Genomic DNA, 21,163 nt, shown 5'->3' on the forward strand with positions numbered 1-21,163 from the left:
TTGGTGACTCATCTTTGCGGCAATGGCCTCCCCCGGCTTGCTGGGTCTCCCCTCCCCCACTCAGAAGTGGTGGGTGGGGGTCTAACGGAATGGGACCTTGGGATTAAAAATTAGAGCGAGAATCCCCCTTCCCACCAGGTATCATTCAGAACCCTCCGCTGGCCCCCTCCCTGATCCTTTTTCCAAGTTCCTCTCCATACTTTCCCAGCTTTGGTTGGCTTGGGGGGTAAAACATGAATGGTTTTTAAATCGGACCATTTTCAAGGGTCTTTAATACCTTTTTCTTTTTTTTAGTTCAAAGTAGAGACCCTTGTCTCCTAATAAAGTGCCCCTTTCATTGCTTATTTCCTCCCCTCTCCATGGCTGACGAAATGAAGGGCTGCAGAGGTGAGTCACCGGTTGGGGGAGGGGGAGCAGGAAAGGGAGGGTTGAGTGAGCTGCAGGGGTGGGGGTGGGGTGATGAAGACCCTGCTCTTTCTTTCCACCCCTTAATGCCCCCCTCCCCAGCCCTCATCCCTGGATTTCCAAGCAAGCTTTCAACTCCATGATCATGATTCTGCTGAACCTCACCTTTTCCTCCTATCCCTGGAATGCATGAGAAGTATGCATTCCAAGGTAGACAGGTCCATATACACCCAAATATTGGGTGTCCCCTCCCTGTCCTCATCTTAGCCTTTTACAGGTGTCGTCGTCGTCATTGTCTATCTTGCCATCTTCCTCTCCTCCCCCATCCTAGGAACCTGCCCCTTGTCCAGATCTTTTCCTGTGTAGATGCAGCAGTCTTAAGGGGTGATTGATAGGACTCAGCCAGTCAGGAGAGTTCTTGCCCAACATATATGAAGCCCTGAGTTCAATCCCCAACACTGCATAAACGGGGCACTGAGGAACATATCTGTAATCCTAGCACTTATGAGGGGGAGGCAGGATCAGACACTCAAGGTCATCTTCAATTAGTTATATAGTGAGTTGGTGGTCAGCCTGGGCTACTCGAGACCCTGCCTCAGAAGCAACAAAACAAAATAACAACAAATGGAGAAGAAATGAAGAGCATTCATCACCTCTGGAAGGGGAGGCATGCATGATCTGTGAGTGAGCTGAGCTAGGGACCAGTTAGAGAGACATAGAATACCAAGTGCATGAAGGCAGGAGGGGTCTGGACCTATGAAATGAAGCCACCAAACCTGTCTGGTATCTGAGCCTGCCTTGCCCATCTTCACCCTATGACGATTGAGGGTCTTGATATGTGAGTTTATGAGCAGTTATGTGGGATTCCAAATAAGTAAGGATGGTGAATTGAGGATAATAGAGAAATAGGGAATGCCCCTAACAACCTGGGATGAGGACTTGGGGTGGGGGGCTGCAGACAAGTGGCTTCAATTATGAGACTTTATTGCCCTGAGTTTTGTAAGGTGAAGAAAGGAGAGGAATAAGAAAGGTACAGGGAAGTTCCCATAAGCATGAACACACACCAACAGGCAGGAGAGGATCCCCAGGAAGGTACGAAGACATACATGCACTAAGCCAAACACCAAACATTCAAAGACCCCAAACAGTAGCACAGGTATGTGCCGACAGTCCCAAGAGATTTGAATTAACACTGATGCACTGACAGTCACACAGGTGGTAAGAGAATTCCCCCCTCAGCCCCCAACTCATTTAAACTGGAGCCACATCCATCCAGTCTCAACCTGATTCACTTGCTTCTTTCCATTCCTTTTTTCTTCTCTGCCTTGGGTCCCTCTAGTCTCTATCCAGAGAAGCTCACACACACATGTACAGGCACACGAAGGTGCTTGCATTTGCACACAAGCCCACAGCTATGAGGTTTCTCTTGGTGTCTGTCTCCTTTCCTGAGATCTCAAATTTAGATTCTCAATCCCACCAGTCACCCCTCTTTGGCGAGCTCTCTCCCTCTCCCTCCTCTCTCCGAAGGCTTCCTCTCCCCCTCTTCAGGTCAGAACCATCAAGCTTTCTGATTCATCTTCCTTAAGGAAGGTAATGTGACCCCCTCCTCAGCCCACTGCTCCTGGGAACCAGACTGAGCTGAGGGGGGGCGGAAGGGGAAAGGAAAGGAGGGTTCTAGCCGCAGGCTCTAAGATAGTTGTGGGGGGAATGGCAGATGCTGCTGCAGAGGTGGGGTCCTTCTCCCTCCTTTCTTTGGGATGTCTACTGTCACCTTGGCTCTCAAGTTTGCTTGTTTTTTTTTTTTTTTTTTCTCTCCCGTAGCCTGCTCCTTCAACCTGCTTCAGGTCCTTTTCCTTCCTTTCCCCTGCCCCCATCTCCTCTCTTCCTCTCTCACCCCACCTTTTTCTCCGCAGAGCTGATGGCTTTTCTTCTGGTAAAGTCAAGCCATTGATGGAAAGGAGAAGCCACCGCTGGTTATAGAGAGAAAGCACGTGAGTGTGAGCGTGTGTGTGTGTGTGTGTGTGTGTGTGTGTGTGTGTGTGTGTGTTTGTACCCGCACTCGTGCACAAGCTAGGGACTTAGAATGGGGTCAGTATCATGATGGATGAAGGTAGGGCTAACTCCTTCAAGAGACCCTGAGACCACACACACACACACACACACACACACACACACACTGGTCTCCAGCGTGTCGGGGTGTGGGGAGGGGGGCTTTGCGTGTGCCTACAAGCACCCCATATGTCCGCAGTTCTTGTGTGTCTGGTGTGTGTCATTGCCACCCTCCTTTCCCTGCCCACGCCCCCGCACTGCTCTCCGCCTGCACCGCAGCCCCCTCCTGCCTCCCTCCCTCCCTTTCATTCCTGCAGTAGCTGCTCCGGGGGGCCACCTTTCCCTCTCCTCTACCCCCTCCCCATTTCCGTCCTCCCATCTCACCCCCGCCCACGTCTGGTCTCCCTTCACCGGACCCGGCTGGCTGTTAGATTTTCTGCGCAATCTCTGCGTCATCGCCCCCCACTCCCGGAACCTCTAGCTGCCCAAGCCCCCAGCCCCAACCCCTCTGGGCAGGAGATACGGTCGAAGGGTCTGATGGATGGCTGAGAGGGTCCATCTCTGACGTTGCAGTGCACCCCCCTCCGGTCGCGTTCAATCCTCCCTCCCCTTTAAGCAATAGAGAGAAATGGAGTTGAGTCACCCTCTCCACCTGCTCAACCCCCTCCCCACCTGGTCTGGTCTCGTCCTCCAAATGTCCTTGGGTGGGGGCTGTGGGGGAGAGGGAAATGAGCAGACGGGTGTGGGAGAGGTGGACTGAAGGGGGCATACCAGGGACCCCTAACACATACAGCAGAGTCCGCTGGCCGGAAAGGACAGACACACCTTTCCCCCCCACCGTCTCCAGACACGAACGGATCGTGAACAGACACGACCCAGAGGCACATACATCGTCAATCTTTCCCTTTTCTCTTCCGACTAGGACCATTTCCAAGGTGATTACCCAAACCGCATCATCCACCCATCTGCCCTAGCCCCGGGGCGGGCATCCCGCACCGCAGATCCACCCCCTCCTCTCAGGTTCACGTCGTCCTTGGGCGTGCTCCCTATAGACCACGCTGTGGCCAAGTAGGGAGCCCGCCCCCCTCCCCGGCTTTCAAACCCTTACAGTCCCCCCATCCAGTATTGATCTCTTACTGGCGCCCAGTTAGATGCTGGCGGTGCCCTCTTCCTATCCTATTCTGCTCATCAACGAGGGCTCTGCGCCGCAAGTTGCTTTGTAACCCACCCTCCCGCCTTTTGGCTCCTCTGTACCCACCCTTCCATTCATTCTTCCATTCATTCATTCATCCTTTTCTCCTCGTCCCTCCTTCATTCATTCATAGCCCCCTGCCCCGCCCGCATCGACATTTCATTCATTCATTCATTCATTCATTTCCCGGAGCTCGGCTAGCGCACGCCCCTCTAGCCGAGGGCCTTACTGCGCAGGCGCAGGCCGGGAGCGACGATCATCCTCCAATCACTGGACATCCACCATCCACCGGGCACCCACCCGCTTCCCCATGAATGAACACTGACGTCAATGGGGCGGGGCGAGCCCACGTGACCCCGCGCGCTCCCCTTTATAAGGCGGCGGCGCGGGCGCTGTCCAGCGTGCTGAAGCCGGAGCGAGAGCGCTGTTGCTGACCCAGCTAAGCCCAGCTCCTAGAACGCCAGCCCTCGACCATCGCTCACACTCCAGCCACCGAACGGAGCCAAGGCGGACGGGTCCCGACCTTCCCCCTGTCCCGACCCTCCTCTCCATCTTCCGCCGTCGTGACACCGGCTGGTAAATACTTCGATGTCCATTCCCCCAACCCTCTCCAGTCGTGGGCGTGAAAGGAGGGGTTTCTTTCCGAATAGGGTGTTGACAGCACAGCGGGGGCCCCCGAGAAGGGTCTTTGGTAAATTGGGGGGACTCTGCTTTCCTGTCGCTGATGAAGTCGCCCACGCACCATCCGGGGAGTCCTGTGGGGAGGGAACAGATTCCCCCCTCCCGTTTATCCTTGTACGCCGGCGCTGGCTGAGAGGTGACTTAGGGAAGGGGGCGACAGAAGGCACTGGGTACCCAGAACGAGCAATGCGGGCGTTATTTTCCATTTGCATGACTCCAGAGATCGCCACGTCTTTCTTGTTCTCTGCTAAACGTTTCTCTTCGGGTAAGGTTAGAGAAATGAGGGAAACCCCGGATTTCCTGCTTAAAGGTGGGGGAAGGGAATGCAGAAATAGAAAGCGGGGAATTCTTATAGGAATCCTCTATTTCTTTGGTTTCTTCTATTTTTCAGTCTCTGGCAGCCCGTTGGTCATGAAAACCCTCACGTTGCCGGCATCCGTCCTCTTCTGTTTCCTTCTACTAATCCAGGGGTTGGGAGCAGCACCCCCCGGGCGCTCCGATGCCTATCCTCCTCCCCTCGGCTCTGAGCATAAAGAGCAGGTAGCTGAGGACCCAGTGTCCCGACCAAAGGATGACAGCGTCCCAGAGGTCCGATCTGCTCGGAATTCCGAGCCTCAGGACCAGGGAGAGCTCTTCCAGGGCGTGGATCCCCGGGCGCTGGCCGCGGTACTGTTGCAGGCACTGGACCGTCCGGCCTCGCCCCCGGCGGTCCCAGGAGGTTCCCAGCAGGGAACACCCGAAGAAGCAGCAGAAGCACTGTTGACCGAGTCCGTGCGCAGTCAGACCCATAGCCTCCCGGCACCAGAGATCCAAGCGCCCGCTGCGGCCCCCCCTCGCCCTCAGACTCAGGACAACGATCCCGAGGCTGACGACCGCTCAGAAGAGCTGGAGGCGCTAGCATCCTTGCTCCAAGAACTTCGAGATTTCAGTCCGAGCAATGCTAAGCGCCAGCAAGAGACGGCCGCAGCAGAGACGGAAACCCGCACGCACACGCTGACCCGAGTCAATCTGGAAAGCCCAGGGCCAGAGCGCGTATGGCGCGCTTCCTGGGGAGAGTTCCAGGCGCGGGTCCCAGAGCGTGCTCCTCTGGCACCCCCCGTCCCTTCGCAATTCCAGGCTCGAATACCCGAAAGCGCTCCCCTTCCCGAAACCCATCAGTTCGGGGAAGGAGTGGTTTCCCCTAAAACACATCTAGGTGAGACTTTGACACCCTTATCCAAGGCGTACCAAAGCCTAGGTGCCCCCTTCCCCAAGGTGCGCCGGCTCGAGGGTTCACTCTTGGGCGGCTCCGAGGCTGGGGAGCGCCTGCTTCAACAAGGGCTGGCTCAGGTAGAGGCAGGGAGAAGACAAGCGGAGGCCACCCGGCAGGCCGCGGCGCAAGAAGAGCGGCTGGCCGATCTCGCTTCCGACCTGCTGCTCCAGTATCTGCTGCAGGGCGGAGCCCGGCAGCGCGATCTCGGGGGTCGCGGGCTGCAGGAGACGCAGCAAGAGCGGGAGAGCGAGAGGGAGGAGGAGGGGGAGCAGGAGAGACGCGGTGGAGGGGAGGACGAGATGGGGGAAGAGGATGAGGAGGCGGCGGAGGCGGAGGCGGAGGCGGAGGAGGCGGAGAGGGCGCGGCAGAATGCGCTCCTGTTCGCCGAGGAGGAGGACGGGGAAGCCGGAGCCGAGGACAAGCGCTCCCAGGAGGAGGCGCCAGGCCATCGGCGGAAGGATGTTGAGGGGGCAGAGGAGGGCGGGGAAGAAGACGACGACGACGAGGAGATGGATCCGCAGACGATCGACAGTCTCATTGAACTGTCCACCAAACTCCACCTGCCAGCCGACGACGTGGTCAGCATCATCGAAGAGGTGGAGGAGAAACGGAAGCGGAAGAAGAACGCCCCTCCGGAGCCGGTGCCGCCCCCCCGGGCCGCTCCAGCCCCCACTCATGTCCGTTCCCCGCAGCCCCCACCTCCCGCCCCGGCTCGGGATGAGTTGCCGGACTGGAACGAAGTGCTCCCACCCTGGGATAGGGAGGAGGATGAGGTGTTTCCCCCGGGGCCCTATCACCCCTTTCCCAACTACATTCGGCCGCGGACACTGCAGCCACCCGCATCCTCCCGCCGCCGTCACTTCCACCACGCGTTGCCACCTGCGCGCCACCATCCCGACCTGGAGGCCCAGGCCAGGCGCGCGCAGGAGGAGGCGGACGCGGAGGAGCGCCGGATGCAGGAGCAGGAGGAGCTGGAGAATTACATTGAGCACGTGCTGCTGCGCCGCCCGTGACCCGCCCCGGCCCCGCCCCCGCGCGCCCGCCCCAAGCTGGGCGCGCCACCACGCCCCCCCTCCGTGTCGCTCCTCCTCCCCCTCAGTGTTTGCATGCGCCCCGGCTCCGCCCCTAGGCTGCCGCCCGGCCCCGCCCCACGTGACCCCGCCCCGAGCTCTGTCGGGACCGGACCTGTCAGACTTCCCCCAGGTCTGCAGTCCAGAACTCCCAAAACTCACGGGCGATCCCGGGGCCATCCCAGGCGGGTAGGTGTTTTGTGCGAGTTCCCTTACACTCCCACTTCCTCCAGGGGCCTCGTCCCCATTTAGTTCCTCTTGAGACTTCCCGGTCCCAAACGGGAAAATCAGTTCTAATTAATCTTGTGAAGTGTCTGTCTCCCAGCCTTGGGGCCCCAGGAGCCTCCCCCTTCTCCAAATCGCTGTGAACTTACCCACTTCTTGCCCTTCTCTGTTGTAAATACCCCTCACGGAGGAAATAGTTTTGCTAAGAAATAAAAGTGACTATTTTATTAGGACTTTGTTTTCCGTTATTCACCCGTCCCCTTGGGCCTGCTTGGTCCTCTCCAAGGGGCGGTGAGGGAAGCGCCAGTCACCACCTAGTTTCTAACTCTCTGACCAAAGCCAAAACTGGGTGGGAGAAAGGTGTGAAGCTGTTCCTGGGAAGGGAATGTTCTAGAAATACCTTTGAGAGAACCCTACTTTGGGGTTGGTGAGATGGTTCAGTGGGCAAAAGCGTATGTTGCCAAGCGTGACACGAGTGTGACACTAGAGTTCTTTCCACAGGGTGGGAGGGGAAGGGGCGACTACCACATGTCCATTACTGCAACCCACCCAGTCACAAAATGAATAAATGCAAAAACAAAAACTAAAAACAGAACTTCTACTTCCCACTACCATATTGTGCCACAAGTTGAGTCATGATTCCCACCCAGTGTTTGACCCAGGTAAGAGTGGAATCCAACAAGAGCCAGTGGTTTGGTTGGGGGTATGGCTTAGTTGATATGAGTGCCTGCCTACCATATGCACTTGGCCTCTAGGTCTAGTCCCATAAATTGAGTTCAGGGCCAAAAAAAACAAAACAAACAAACAAACAAAAAAGACAAACAGAAAGGAAACAAGAAAAGAGCCAAGTGTCCCGGATGAGCAAATTTCTAGAACTCAAAAGAAAAAAGGTACCACATGACAGATGTTCCTCATTGGGTATCTGGAAGGTTCCTCCCACCCCAAGTCATCCATCCTTCCCTGCATGGCTCCCTAAATTCTCAGAAATTTGGGGAGGAGCTGACCCCCCCCCACACACACACACCTTGCTTTTAACCATTTCTCAATTACCTCCCCAAGCAAAACAAAAAGAGGCTAAAGGAAATCCTCCCTATGGACATCTAAGAACAGAGAATCTATGACTTGTCCTCCCCTGGGTATGTGTAGTCAGAGAGCGTGGGAAATTCTTTGGAACAGGGCTACCAGACAGCACAAAAGGCACTCATTTAAACTTCAATTCCAGATAAGCAGTAGGCCCCCGACACTCTTCCCCATAACCCCTTCGTAGTGCATGGGACACACTAACTTAATCTGTTGGAACTGGGGCTGAATGATAGAGCATTGACCTCAAATGCAAAAGGCCCAGGGTTCCGATCCCTAGTTATCTATGGCTGGGCATGTAGCTAGGCTGGTCCAGAGCTTGCCCAGCGTGTATGAAGCATGTCATAAAATAGGGTGTGCTGTTGAATACATGTAACTCCAGCATCTCTAGAGGTAGAGGCAGGAGGATCAGAAACTTCAGGTTTATCCTCCCATCCATATTGAGTGTGAGTCCAGCATAGACTATGTGAGACCCTGTTTCAAGAAATCTAAAGAAATTTCAAATGCATCTGCTGGGTGGGGATGTGGCTGGCACATCGTAATCTCAGCATCCAGAAGGTACAGGTAGCAGAATCATCCCTGAGATCCAGGTCACTTAGAGCTATGCAGCAAATCCCTGTCTCAAAATACAAGACAAAACAATGGAACGCTAAGAGCTCAGTAGGCCGAGTGTATGTCTAGCATGCACAAGGCAAGGGTTTCATTACCCTAGGACATAGAACAAAAAGAAACAAAACCTGTTGGCTAGCTGACTTCTATTTTTAGCTTTTCTTCCTGACTACGAGGACCCAGGTCCCAGGAAGACACTAGCAGGAAGCTGTCCTTGACCTCAGGGTGGACACCAGTCTGCTTCAACAAAGACAGAGGCAAGCCAAGTCCAGAAACACTTTTTCCTTTTATTTCAGAATAAAGGAAATAAAGGCAGCCGCTTGGCCCACTCCACCACATATCCACAATGCGGAGTGCGGGTGGGGGATAGGGCCAGTGTCCCAGAAAGCAGGCCCTTCCCCCAACTGTCCCTTCCCTCCAGGTGGCAGGGTTAGAAAAACATTAACTGGTGGTTCCTTCCCTGGCTCTGGCCGGACCCTGGAGCCCAGGAGGAAGTGGGGGCAGGAGAGGGAAAATCCCCTCCCAGGCAGAGAAGCTGCCCTGGCTGGCTATGGGGACGGGTGGAGGTAGGTTTGGGGGCAGAGGGGAGAAAAGAGCCCTGGAAACCTTTTCCCTTTAACCTGACATATTTATATATTTACAGCAATAAAGGACAAGGGGAGGATGGAGGGTGGTCGGGGTTAACATTTCTTCCAAGGAGGGGAATGAGACCCACTTAGCACCCCTATCCAGGTCACATTTTACTGCCTTCTAGCTCCTAAAGCGTCCACTGGGAAAGGTAGGAGGTAGAGGGAGGGAATGTTGGAATGAAGGGCCAGAGCCATGGCTCCTTCCAAAGGTGAGGTGGCTGAAGAAAAGCAGCAAGCTCCCACCAAGAGAAGGGGCCTGGGGGAGAGGTGGGAGACAGTCCCCAAGTGCTGTGTCTTGTCCTGGCTTCCCCAGTTCCACAGGGCCCCCCGGCTGGCTGACGGGGCTATGCTAGGCCCATCTCCTCCAGGACACTGCGCGGCGACTCATCCTCCTGAGACAGACAAGGGTGACGCAGAGACACCAGGAAGGGCAGACAGGGTGGGCGAGAAGGGATCAGAGTCAGGGGAAACACAGACACATGGGGGTTGGGGGAAGAGAAGCTGATGTGAGCCCAAGGCTGGAGCGCTGTAAGCCCTCAGTTGAGGGGTGCCCGCAGGCCCCGTGACACCACTCCCAACACCCACAGTGGCAAGGAGAGGTGGGGGCCAAGTTCATCACCAACTGGAAGTTAAAGCTCTGAACAGGGGGAGCAGGTGTGCAGCTTCGGAACCCATGGGCAAGAAGCATGAAGCTGGAGCAGGATGCAGAGGAACCCTAACTTCCAGGGATAGGTAATGTGGATGCTTGGTCCACGCCTTTTAGAGTGGAGAAGACAGTAGGACATTGGTACCAGCCTGCCCAGGGAAGGGAAGGTAGACTTCCGAGTGATGAGTCACTAGGGTCTAGTAATGCGTGTGTGTGTGTGTGTGTGTGTGTGTGTGTGTGTGTGTGTGTGTAAGGGAGTGAAGGGAACCTGATTAGTGGGGTGATCTCAAGTTTCATTCTGCCATTTCTCCCCTTATAGAGTTGACCTCCCTCATCACCCCCATTCCTCCCCCTCCTCAGAGCTAGCTCAAGCCAGCTTTGCTTGTCACTGCCGAGTCCTGATGACTCATCTCCCTGCACCAAGGCTCAGCAGTAGCATAGCGGAGAGGGGAGAAGCAGGGATGTGTGAGAGGGGTGTGGCAGGTAGCCGGGGGAACTATCAGATGCCCTCCAAGCCAGCCCCAGGACCCCACAGCTGTTGGTTCCTGAGCAACAGAGGGGTGTGTGTATGTGTGTCCATGTCGTTAAAAGTGAGGATTAGGCAGAGCTGGGAAGACTGCTCGGTCATTAAGGTATCTGTCATGTAAGCACAAGGACCTGAGTTCAGATCCCCAGCAACCACATAAAAGGCTGGCATGGAGGTGTGGGTCTATAATCCAAATGTTTGTGGGGCAGGAGTTGAGACAGAAAGATCCCTGGAGCTCAGTGGCCAACCAGCCAGGCTGAATGGGTAAACTCCAGGTTCAATGGTTAAACTGTCTGAAAAATAAAGGTAGAGAATGATTGAGGAAGAGACCCAATTTCAACCTTTGGCCTTTACATACGTATGTGTGTACACACACCCCTCACATTACACACAGGAACACATGGGCAGGCAAAGTAGGGACCAGGGTCCCAGGCTCCAAGAGAGAAAGACAGACACACAGAGACAAGGAAGAACAGGCTTCTCTACCATGAACCACTCTCCGATTCTCTGAACAATCCTTACCATCAAGAGAACCACTAAGTCAAAGGAGATTGGGCCAGGACAGGACAGACACCTTGGGTCTTAGGAAGAGGACACAGCTTAGAGTGAAAGAGGGCAAAGCTGGCACAAGTAGCAGACGGGCCCACCCACCTCCTGCTCCAGGGGTTCAGGCCCCGGGGCAGTTAGACAGCAGGGCGTGATGGGGGCCAGACTCCACAGGGAGGGGGGCCCACTCGTCGACGGGCAGGGTGTCCGGGGGAGAGGGAATCCCCTCGGCCACAGTATTCCTCCTCCTCCTCCTCACTGTCCCGGGCTCGTACCTCCTGCAGCAGGTCAGCCTGCTCAATGGCCTTAAGCACACTCTTCTTGGAGGTGTCCTGGACGTCCCCACCCATCAAAAACTCATCCAGGATAAAGTAGGCCTTCTCAAAGTTGAAGATGATGTCCAGCTCACACACCTGGGAGAGGGGGGAGAAGGCAGAGCTGAGCATCAAGGTGTACGCCAGGCTTCTTCCTTCTGCTTTAGGCCCCTAGAGAGTCTCCTGTAGTCCAGGTTATCCCTGAATTCACTAAGTAGCTGGACCTAGCCTAGAAATGGTTCTCCTGCCTCCACCTCCCAAATGCTGAGATCATAAGCATGTGGCTCCACACGTATCATGTGGTGCAGGGCTCTGGGCAAGTAAGGCACGCACTCTACCAGCTGAGCTACATGCCCAGCTCACAGGAAGCTCCTTCAGTGAGTCTTAGATCCTCCTGTCCCCAAATCTCAGTACTTTGGTCTTTTCCTCTGGCTGATCTAGGGATCTTAATCTTCTTTCCTGTCTCTGCTTGAGTGCTCAAATTATCAGTACAGGCTGCCAAACCTCTCCTCATCCTTTTATAGCCTGCCTCCTATGCTGGACCAGGAAATAAAAGTCTGTGGTTGCTGTTGCCTTTCTCTTAAAATCTCCAACATGGTTCTGCCAGACCCCGGGCTAACCTCTACCCTAGACATTCTGGGGCAGAGGAGAACATCATGGTCTTTGCTTTAGAAGACCCAAGGTGATCTCTGCTAGTACAAAATTAACTGTGCACATCATGGAATGTTTATGAGCCTCAGTTTCCCCATCCAAAATGGAGATGGTAATGTTGACTCCTTGGAAAGATGAACAAAGCAGAAAACCTGTGGAGGTGGTGTAGGTCTCTTATCTCAGCTATTCAGGAAGCTGAGGCAGAAGATGGCCTCCTGGGTAATTTAGTGAGACCCTGTCTCAAAATAAAAAAAAGGGAGCCGGGCATTGGTGGCACATGTCTTTAATCTCAGCACTCAGGAGGTAGAGGCAAGTGGATCTCTGTGAGTTTGAGGCCAGCTTGGTCTACAGAGCTAGTTCCAGGACAGGCTCCAAAACAATACAGAGAAACCCTGTCTCGGAAAACAAAACAAAAACAAACAAACAAATAAAAAAGTGGGGGTGGGGGCTGAGGACATAGTTCAGTGATAGAGCACAAAGTAACTTGATGTGTGAGGCCTAGGTGCAATGTCTAGTATCAAAATCAACCAACTCAGCCTGGGAATGTAGTAGCTCAGTTGGGTGAATGCTTGCTGTGGTGGTGTGAATAAGAACGGCCCCCATAGACTCATATATCTGAATGCTTGGTCTCCAGGAACAGCACTATTTGAAAGGATTAGGAGGATTGAGATGTGTGGTCTTTTTGGAGGAAGTGTGTCACTGGAGGTGGGCTCTGAGGTTTCAAAAGCAAATGCCAAACCCAGAGTCTCAGTCTCAGTCTCTCTTTCTCTCAGCTAGCTCTCAGCTACAGACCCAGCACCTGACTGCATGCATGTCACTATGCCCCATGCCCATGATGATAACGGACTAACCCTGTAGAACTGTAAGCCAGCCCTCAGTTAAATGCTTTCTCTTATAAAGATGCCTTGGTCACAGTGTGTTTTCATAGCAATAGAAGTGACTAAGACACTTGCTTGAAATGGGTCAGTTCCCAGAACTATATAAACTGGGTATGGTAGTCATACCTGTGACCTCCAGAACTCGGGAGGTAGAGGCAAGAGAACTGGAAGTTCAAGGTCACCCTCAGCTGCAGAGTGAGATGGAGACCAGCTGAGGATACATAATGCTACTCTGTCTTAAAATCAACAACAAAAGAAGCCAGGTGGCGGCGGCTTACACCTTTAATCCCAGCACTCAGGAGGCAGAGGCTGGTGGATCTCTGAGTTCAAGGCCAGTGTGGTTTACAGAGCGAGTTCCAGGACATCCAGGGCTACACACAAAGACCCTGTCTCAGACCTCCTCTCCCTTAACTACAAAAAAAAAAAAAAAAAAAAAAGAGCTGGCCAGATGGACTAGCAGGTAAAGGTACTTGTCACCTAAGTCTGACAAACAGCAGAGCTCAACCCTCTAGCACTTATGCAAAGGTGGAAGGAGAGAACTTACTCAACAAAGATGTCCTCTTGTTCCACATACATGCCATGGCAAGCATGGCCCCCAGTAATGATTAAGATAAAGGTAATGGGACGGCTCTTTGGGTAGGGACACTTGCTGTCAAGCTGGTGGTCAGTATCCATGACCCACATGGTGGAAGGAGAGAACAGATTCTCAAAAGTTGTCCTTTGGCCTCCACATATCTAGTGTGCTTGACTATCCTCAAGTAAAGAAATGTAATTTAAAAAGAAACAAACAAAAACCCTTAAGATAAAACAAACTAAAAACAACAACAGGGAGAGCACAGAGTAACCTGGCTGAGCACAGAGCAATGGGAGGGGTGCAGTCCTAGGTTCAATCCCTGGCACCACCAAAAGAAATCAACCGAAGCAGAACCCAATTCACACCCCCTCCACCCTAGCAGGGTTCTCTGTGTAGCCCTGGCTGTCCTGGAACCCTGCAGACCCAGCTGGCCTCCAGCTCACAGAGAAACCCTGCCTCGAAAAACCAAACCAAACAAACAAACATGAGATGAATCTTTAATCCTCAAAAAGAAAAAAAGAAAGAAAAGAAACCCTACCAAGGCACATGAGGAACAACACGTGAGTTTGTCTTCTGGCCTCTCCCTCTCTACGCGCACATGCACACACACGCGCACACACACACACACACACACACACCCTCTCTGCACACATGCATGCACTGACACACACACCCTACCTACCTCTCCATGTACACATGCATACACTGATATTCCCTCTCTCTCTCTAGAATATTCCAATGCATGCCAAGGTCAGGAACCCTGTAAAATGAGAACTTGGTCTCTGCTTATACTCAATGCCAGTCTCCATCTACTGCAACCCCCTCCACCTCATGCTGCGAGGCAAGAGCTCTACTGACTGAGGTACACCCCCAAGCTGATTAAGGGCCACAGCAGCAAATAGGCTTAGAGCTTAAAAGGGGAGATTAATTATGGTTCCTGTGCCCCAACACTGCCTTCCCGCTGGGACTTCCTGAGCAGGGCCTGGATGAGTCTTTCTTAAGGCTTGGCAGGAGGATGGAACTGCTTGGCACAGAAACAGGGGTTCGTGGGGAGACTTACGCTGCCAAAGTACTTGTCCAAGAGCTCTACGTATCGATGGATCAGCTCCAGTGTGATCAGCTCATTGTCCTGACCTTCGATGGCACAGCAGAAATAGAGACTGGCATACCTGGGGAGGAAGCCCATGAGATATAGTTAGGAGCTGGCTTCAGGACCCTGGAGCTCCAGGTTCAACCTGCCAGTCAGACTGAGGTCCTCCAACTGTATATAGACATGGTATGGTGGTCCCAGCGGGACAAAGACTAACATTTTACTGTGAGCATGCTTCAGCAGATTCATTTCTTCTCCTTCGTGCCCTCTGACCCGCCTGGCTGGACTCGGCGTAAATCTGAGCCAGTTTATATGCCCAGAGCAGAAAGGACTAGAAAGGAGTACATGTGGGAGTGTGTATTGGGAAAAGTGGGGTGAGGCCTCAGTATGGCCAATGAGACTGGGAGGGACCTGCATGTGGGCGGGAGAGCCTTCAGGGGATGTGCAAGAGGCTGTATCAGAAAACCAAGTAGGAAATAATATAGATGAACTTAGAAAGAGGAAGAGGGCATTCATGACCACCCTGTAGATTCCTCGGCTCCTCGGAACTCTCCCTGACTTCAGAGAGAGTTATTTCTCAGTCATTTTAACCCAGTCTGAACTCCAGAGCAATTCATGTACACTTAAAAAAATAAAAATAAATGGATGGAGTGTCACCTCTTATAGACGACTTTGAGGTCCCTCCACTCCAGGAAGCTGCACATCTTGGGCTTTCGAGCCAGCACGACCTGCATGAGCTCCCGGACCATTTTCTTCCTCTCCTTGTCTGAGGTGGCCAGGTACCATTTTTGCAGCCGAAGTTTCCCCTGCCGGCTGAACAGTAGCATGAATCGCATCTGGAAAGGAGGAAGGACCAGAGCTGAGGGGCAGAGGATGGGTTTGGAGCCTCTTTCCTCGAACAAACACAAAGCCCCATGATCAGCAGTATTCATCCATCATTATCTTCTTCAAAACTGCTGTCCTAGCTGTCAACTCTGGGTAGAGAAAAAGAATGCTCTTCCGGAGGGAAAGTCACAGATTTTTAAGCCTGTTTTTGGGTTTGAATTCTGGCTCTACTAGCTGAGTACAACCTCAGGCAAATTAATTTATATTGGGCCAGCAAGACAGCTAAATTGGTTAAATTGGAGCTTGCTATCAAGCCTGATGATGTGAGTTCAATACCCATGACCCATTACAGAAGAGGACCAACTCCCACGAGTTGTCCTCTGATCTCTACACTCCTGCCATGGCAAACACCCATCCACACACATTTTATTACGTGTGTGTGTGTGTGTGTGTGTGTGTGTGTGTGTGTGTGTGTGTAGTTCAGCTTTTGGGAACTGGATCTCTGCTTCTATAAAGTGAGCTCCAGGAGTCAAATTTAGATACCCAAGCCTTGGCAGCAAGTGAGTTATCTTACTGGCTTTGTAAAATACTGTCTTTAAACATCGGATTTCTTACTTACGAGATAGAAACAATAAAATTACCTCCCTTATATAATTCTTTTAAAATTTTTCTTATTTTTTGAAAAAATTATTTTTCTTTATGTGTATGAAATATTCACATGCATACATGTATGTATGTCATATGCATGCCTGTTGGATCCCCCAGAACCAGGGTTATAGGTGGTTATGAGCCACCATGCAGGTGATGGGGATCAAACCCAGGTCCTCTGCAAGCACAACACATGCTCTTAATCACTGAGCCTTCTCTCTAGCTCTTGTCATTAATTTTAATTATGGGTAAGTGTGTGTTGTGTGTCTATGTGGTGGGTATGTGAGTGAGTTCAGGCCAGAGGCATCAGGTCTGGATCTGGAGCTACAGAAGGCTGTGAGCTGCCTGACATTGGTGTTGGGAACTGAACTGGGTCTTCTGGAGCAGCAGCAAACACTCTCAATGGCTGAGCCATCTTCCCATCCCTCCTGCCTTCAGGGATCCTTAAATGAGTTAATTTATGGGAGTGCCTGCCACACAGTAGGCCCTGTAACGTGCTAGGTGCTGCTATTACTCCTTGACCTCCTGTTTCCTAACCTTGTCTTCCACGAGGAATAAGATGCCTAGAGTCATGATAAGCTGATGTCAACAGACGACAGTTCTACTTATGTTCTTTCTAGACCCCATGTCTCAGAGATAGCGGGTCTCTGCCCCATCCTGCCATTAGCCCTCAGATACCCCTTGACATGGCCCCTCAGTGCCAGACCCACGCTTATTGATCAACTTCTCTGTGTATTGTACATATACCCAGACTGCACTTGGTGCAGAGATACCCAGCTCTTGCCTTCTTTTTCCCTCTGTCATTCACACACTTGGTTCCTAGTCCTGGCTTTCTTTCCAGTTTTTTTTTTTTTTAAATGTTATTTTATAGTGTGTGAGGGGGGGCACTCACTTGCCACTACCCACATGTGCAGGTCAGAGGATATCATTGTGGGGTCAGTTCTCTCCTTCCCCCGTGAGGGTTCCAGGGATTGAACTCAGTCTGTTCACTTTACCAGCTGAGCCATTTCTCTAGCCCTCTTTTCTTTCTTTCTTTTTTTTTTTTTTTTTTTTTTTTTTTGGATAGGGTTTCATGTAGCTCAGGTTGACCTATATTTCCTATGTAGCCAAGGCTGCCCTTGATTTTCTGATCCTCCTGTTTCTACCTCCTGAGTGCTGGGGTTACAGGTGTGCACCAGATCATGCAGTCCCTCATAGAGGGTCCGGTCACCCAGGATGGCTCTCCGAGGGAATGTCTGTGGAATAAGAGCAAGCAGAGTCCTCATTGCTTCCTCTATCTAGTTTCTTTCCAGTTGCAGGGACACCTGATTCCATACTCTGAACTCAATTCCCAGCAAACAGATCTGTGAACATGGCCAGGGTGGGAATCACTGCGTGTGTGAGGCACTTCCAGCTTCCAGGTTATAAATGAAAAGGAACAAAGACCCCCAGGAACTAGGGTCGGTGGTTGGTGGCGGACAGGGAAGGCAAAGTTGTGAGAAAGCCGAGTGCCGCTAAGATAAGGAGGTGACAACTACGGCAGGAAGACGGAAGGCCTGGGTTCCGGAAAAGAAAATGGACTGGGAAGCGTGGAAAGCTGGGAATACCAAAGTCGGGGAGTCTTCCAGAGCCTAGGTTCCCCGACTGCAAACACTGGAGCCCAGCTGAGCTAGAACTCCGAGCGAGCTCAGTCAAGGAACCGAGACAGGAGGTTAAGTCCACACACCCGGAAACCGTCCCTCCCACACCGCGCTCTCGGGCCCGGCCCCAGCGTGGGCCTCACGGGGAGGGGACTCTGCGCCCTGCGACCCTCCGAGCGGTCCCGGCGCCCCGCTCCTCGTGTGGCTTCCCTGCAACAGTGACCGGGCATCTCCAGGACCGAACCCCGTGTCCCGAACGCTTCACCCTGCTCGGGACAGTACCGCCACCCTTCAGCCCAGTCCCCTCTCTCCCAACCGACGAGACTCCTCCCCGCCCCTGTCCCAAGTGCCATTTCCAGCTCCCGAGGTCGGCTCGCCCCAGCCGCTCCGGGAAGTGGATCCTTAGCGGACCACAGGGAAGGCAGGACTCCCACCAAAGGCTGCCCCCTCCGGACCCTCGCAGGTACAGCCCACGCCCCTCGGGTCCCCGTCCCCTCCCTCTCAGCACAGCCTACCATCCTGCAGCCTCCGGCCCGGTACGTCCCTCTCCGGCCACCGTAGAAGCCAGTTCCACTCCCTGTCGGATCCTTTTCTTTTCCCTCCCTCTCCGCTTGAAGCCCCGCCTCCCGGCCTCGCCGGCTCCCTCGCGCGGCCGCATTGCGCAGGCGCCAACGCTGCCGCGCTCCCCCCCTCCCCATCCCACCCAGCGCGCGGGAGGGGCTGAAGGCGGAGAAGCGGAAACCATGGCAACCAGGTCCTTGACTTCAGCTTTGCAGAAGCTCGGTTGTCATGGTAACAAGGCTGTCTTGGAGGGCTGATTGGAGGATGGGAAGGGGGGAGAGTAGGGGACAATGAGGGCCTCGAGCTTTGGAGCATTTGTGGTGGGGGAAAGGCGGGAAAAGGGTGAGAGGTGGATGCACGATCTTTGGAGTGTAGGAAGAAGCTAGGAATGAGTCAGGGAGCTGAGCACGGTGGGAATGGTATGTAGAAAAGGAGGAATGGTGTGGGAAACATCAAAGGGTGGTGTTGGGGCTTCACGAAGGAAATACAGAACAGAGACTAGGGCAATAGAGTTCAGGAACAGCTCAGGACTACATAACAATATCCTGTCCCCAACACTTGGAAGACAGACAGGAGCAACTTGTAGCTCATGCTCAGCTTCAGCTAAGTGGCATCTTCGAGAGAGCCTGTCTTAAGCAAAGTGATGTCCCCCTAAGCAACACAAGATACATACATGGAATGTAACCTTAAAAAAATTAAATACTTGGATAGCTGGGCAGTGGTGGCATGCGCCTTTTATCCCGGTACTCGTGAGGCAGAGGCAGAAAGATCTCTGTGAGTTCGAGGCCATCCTGACTTACAGAGCAAGTTCCAGGACATTCAGGATACACAGAGAAACCCTGATTCGATAAACAAAACAAAACAAAAAAACTAAAACAGTATAGAGCTTTAGTATTGATTGAGAACTTAGTAAATGCAACACTGTCTTTTGTTTTTGTTTATATTTATATAATACGTGTGTGTGTGTGTGTGTGTGTAACTGGATGTGAGGGTATACACCTGTAATACTGTAGTTTGGAAAGCAGAGGTAGACAAATCAGAATTGAGTTCAAAGTTATCCTTGGCTACATAACAAGTTCACATTCTGGGCTGAAATACTGTCAAAACAAACAAACAAACAAAAACAACTCAAAACAAAACCCAAACCAATAAAACACTCAAACAAACAATAAAATTGCACACACACTCCCCACACCCCCACACACAAACCAGATTAGCCTATAATCTGATCCCTGGAGAGCCAGAGACAAGAGGGTTAGTCAAGACAGTTCAAAGCTAGCCTGGGCTAGGTAAAGAGAGAAGGTGTATTAATAATAAGTAAATAAGGAAAAGCAAACAGCAACAACAAGACCACAAAGCAAAACAAAATAAAAAAGCACAGGTCAAAATTAAATTGCAATATATATAAACTACACCTAAATGTGAACTCGGAAAGAATATAGATTATAGCAAGAACTTTTAGCACTTTCTCCGTCTCTGTTTCCCTCGCCCTCCCTCTCTTCACCCCCCCTCTGTGTAGTAAAGAGGTATGGATATAAGGAAAACACTCACATTTGTTTGGATATAAGGAAAACACTCACATTTGTTTAGGCTGAAGGCTTAAAACCGCCATCACCCTTTATCCTCAGGAAATCGCATCCCAAGTCTCCCAGGTGACTCCTGAAGCCTCAGACTGTGTGAAATCATGTACTGAAGTTTACTCATACCTATAAAAAAACTTAATTTATAAATTATGCACAGAATGAACCTAAGGACCAAAACTAATAATAGGAGATTAATGGCCCCTAATGGCTTAGCGGTTAAGAGCAGGTACTGCGCTTGGAGGAGACTAGTTCAATTCCCAGGATCTCCATTGGGTGACTCACAAGTGCCTGTAATTCTAACTCCAGGGATCCAATACCTACTTCTGGCCTTTGGGAGCATCTGCATATCTGCAGGTGTGTGCCCATACATATACACACATGTATAAAAATAAAAAATATATCAAAAAGTCCAAATGATGAACTAGAATGAATATGACATTGTGTTGCAATGCAGTTACTACCATCACTACTTTTGCTTTTTAAAATCATTCAGCAGCTGTCTCCCACAAATAGAGGGGTTCGGTCCCCTGGAGTTTCCACAGCTGTTGGTCTAGAGTTCATGAGTTTCCATGAGCTTGGTTCAGCTGTCTCTATAGATTTCTCCATCATGATCTTGATCTTCCTTACTCATATATTCTCTCCTCCCTCTCTTTGACTGGATTCCCGGAGCTTGGCCTGGTGCTTCGTTGTGGATCTCTGAGTCTGGTTCCATCAATTATTGGATAAAGGCTCTATGATGATAGTTGGGGTATTCATCCATCTGATTACAGGGGTAGGCCAGTTTGGGCATCCTCTCCACTATTGTTAGGAGACAGTTGTGAAGCTTGAACAATCTGAGGGGCCCCTGGCAGTAGGACCATGGTACAAACCTGGTATATGAGCTAGCTTGCTGGAGCCCATTCCAAGTGGTAGGATGACATTTTCAGCCTTAATGTGTGGGAGAGGGTCTTGGCCCTGCCCCAACCTATTGTGCCAGACTTTGTTGACTCCTCATGAGAGCCCTTGCCTATGAGGAGGAGTGGGCTGTGGTGGGGGAGACAAGGAGAGACAGGAAGAGGGGTAGGAGGAAGAACTGTGGTTGGAATGTAAAATGAAATTTAAAAGAAAAAATAAATTATAGAAAAAAATCATTAAGCAAAATATGGGGTATTTGGACACAAGCACTGTACTCAACCTGACAACCAAGGTGGCTGTTAAGTGGTTAATGTGTGATTATGGGGCCGTGTGAGGGGGATTCCACAGGAATGGCATTTGATTTAAAGCTCGTGAATTGGGACTGGGATGTGTCTCAGAGGACAGAGTACTTGCCTAACCCGTGTGAAGCCATGGATTCTGCTCCCAGCACAGCCTCAAATGGGTGTAGAGGTGGTGAACACCTGTAACCCCAGCCTTTAGGTGGTGGAGGCAGGAGAATCAGGGGTTGGAAGGCATTTCCCTCTACACAGCTAGACAAGGCCAGCCTTGGGTACTGCTGTCAAACAAACAAAAAGGTAGCGATCTATTTGCCTGA

The 21,163-nt window shown here is 52.0% G+C and overlaps 2 protein-coding genes across 3 annotated transcripts; one reads left to right on the top strand and one right to left on the bottom strand.

The window, feature by feature from the left end:
- Positions 1–3,304: 3,304 nt before the first annotated feature.
- On the top strand, positions 3,305–6,841 carry Vgf (VGF nerve growth factor inducible). 2 transcript variants are annotated; one of them, XM_051204988.1, is made up of 3 exons: positions 3,305–3,389; positions 4,024–4,222; positions 4,719–6,841. In XM_051204988.1, the coding sequence occupies exon 3, from the start codon at positions 4,739–4,741 to the stop codon at positions 6,590–6,592; it is 1,854 nt and encodes a 617-aa protein (XP_051060945.1). In that variant the 5' UTR covers positions 3,305–3,389; positions 4,024–4,222; positions 4,719–4,738; the 3' UTR covers positions 6,593–6,841. The 2 variants fall into 2 exon arrangements, with proteins under 2 accessions (XP_051060945.1, XP_051060944.1); XM_051204987.1 differs by having other exon boundaries at positions 3,318–3,389; positions 3,883–4,222.
- Positions 6,842–8,826: 1,985 nt separating this feature from the next.
- Positions 8,827–18,171, bottom strand: Ap1s1 (adaptor related protein complex 1 subunit sigma 1). Its single transcript, XM_051204990.1, has 5 exons — positions 18,025–18,171; positions 15,075–15,253; positions 14,388–14,496; positions 11,186–11,323; positions 8,827–9,584 (listed from the first exon to the last, which is right to left on the bottom strand). Exons 1-5 carry the CDS (start codon positions 18,025–18,027, stop codon positions 9,537–9,539), a joined length of 477 nt encoding a protein of 158 aa, XP_051060947.1. The 5' UTR covers positions 18,028–18,171; the 3' UTR covers positions 8,827–9,536.
- Positions 18,172–21,163: the final 2,992 nt, after the last annotated feature.

Source organism: Phodopus roborovskii, unplaced genomic scaffold (genome assembly GCF_943737965.1).
Source record: "Phodopus roborovskii unplaced genomic scaffold, PHOROB, whole genome shotgun sequence".
NCBI classification, from domain to species: Eukaryota; Metazoa; Chordata; class Mammalia; order Rodentia; family Cricetidae; genus Phodopus; species Phodopus roborovskii.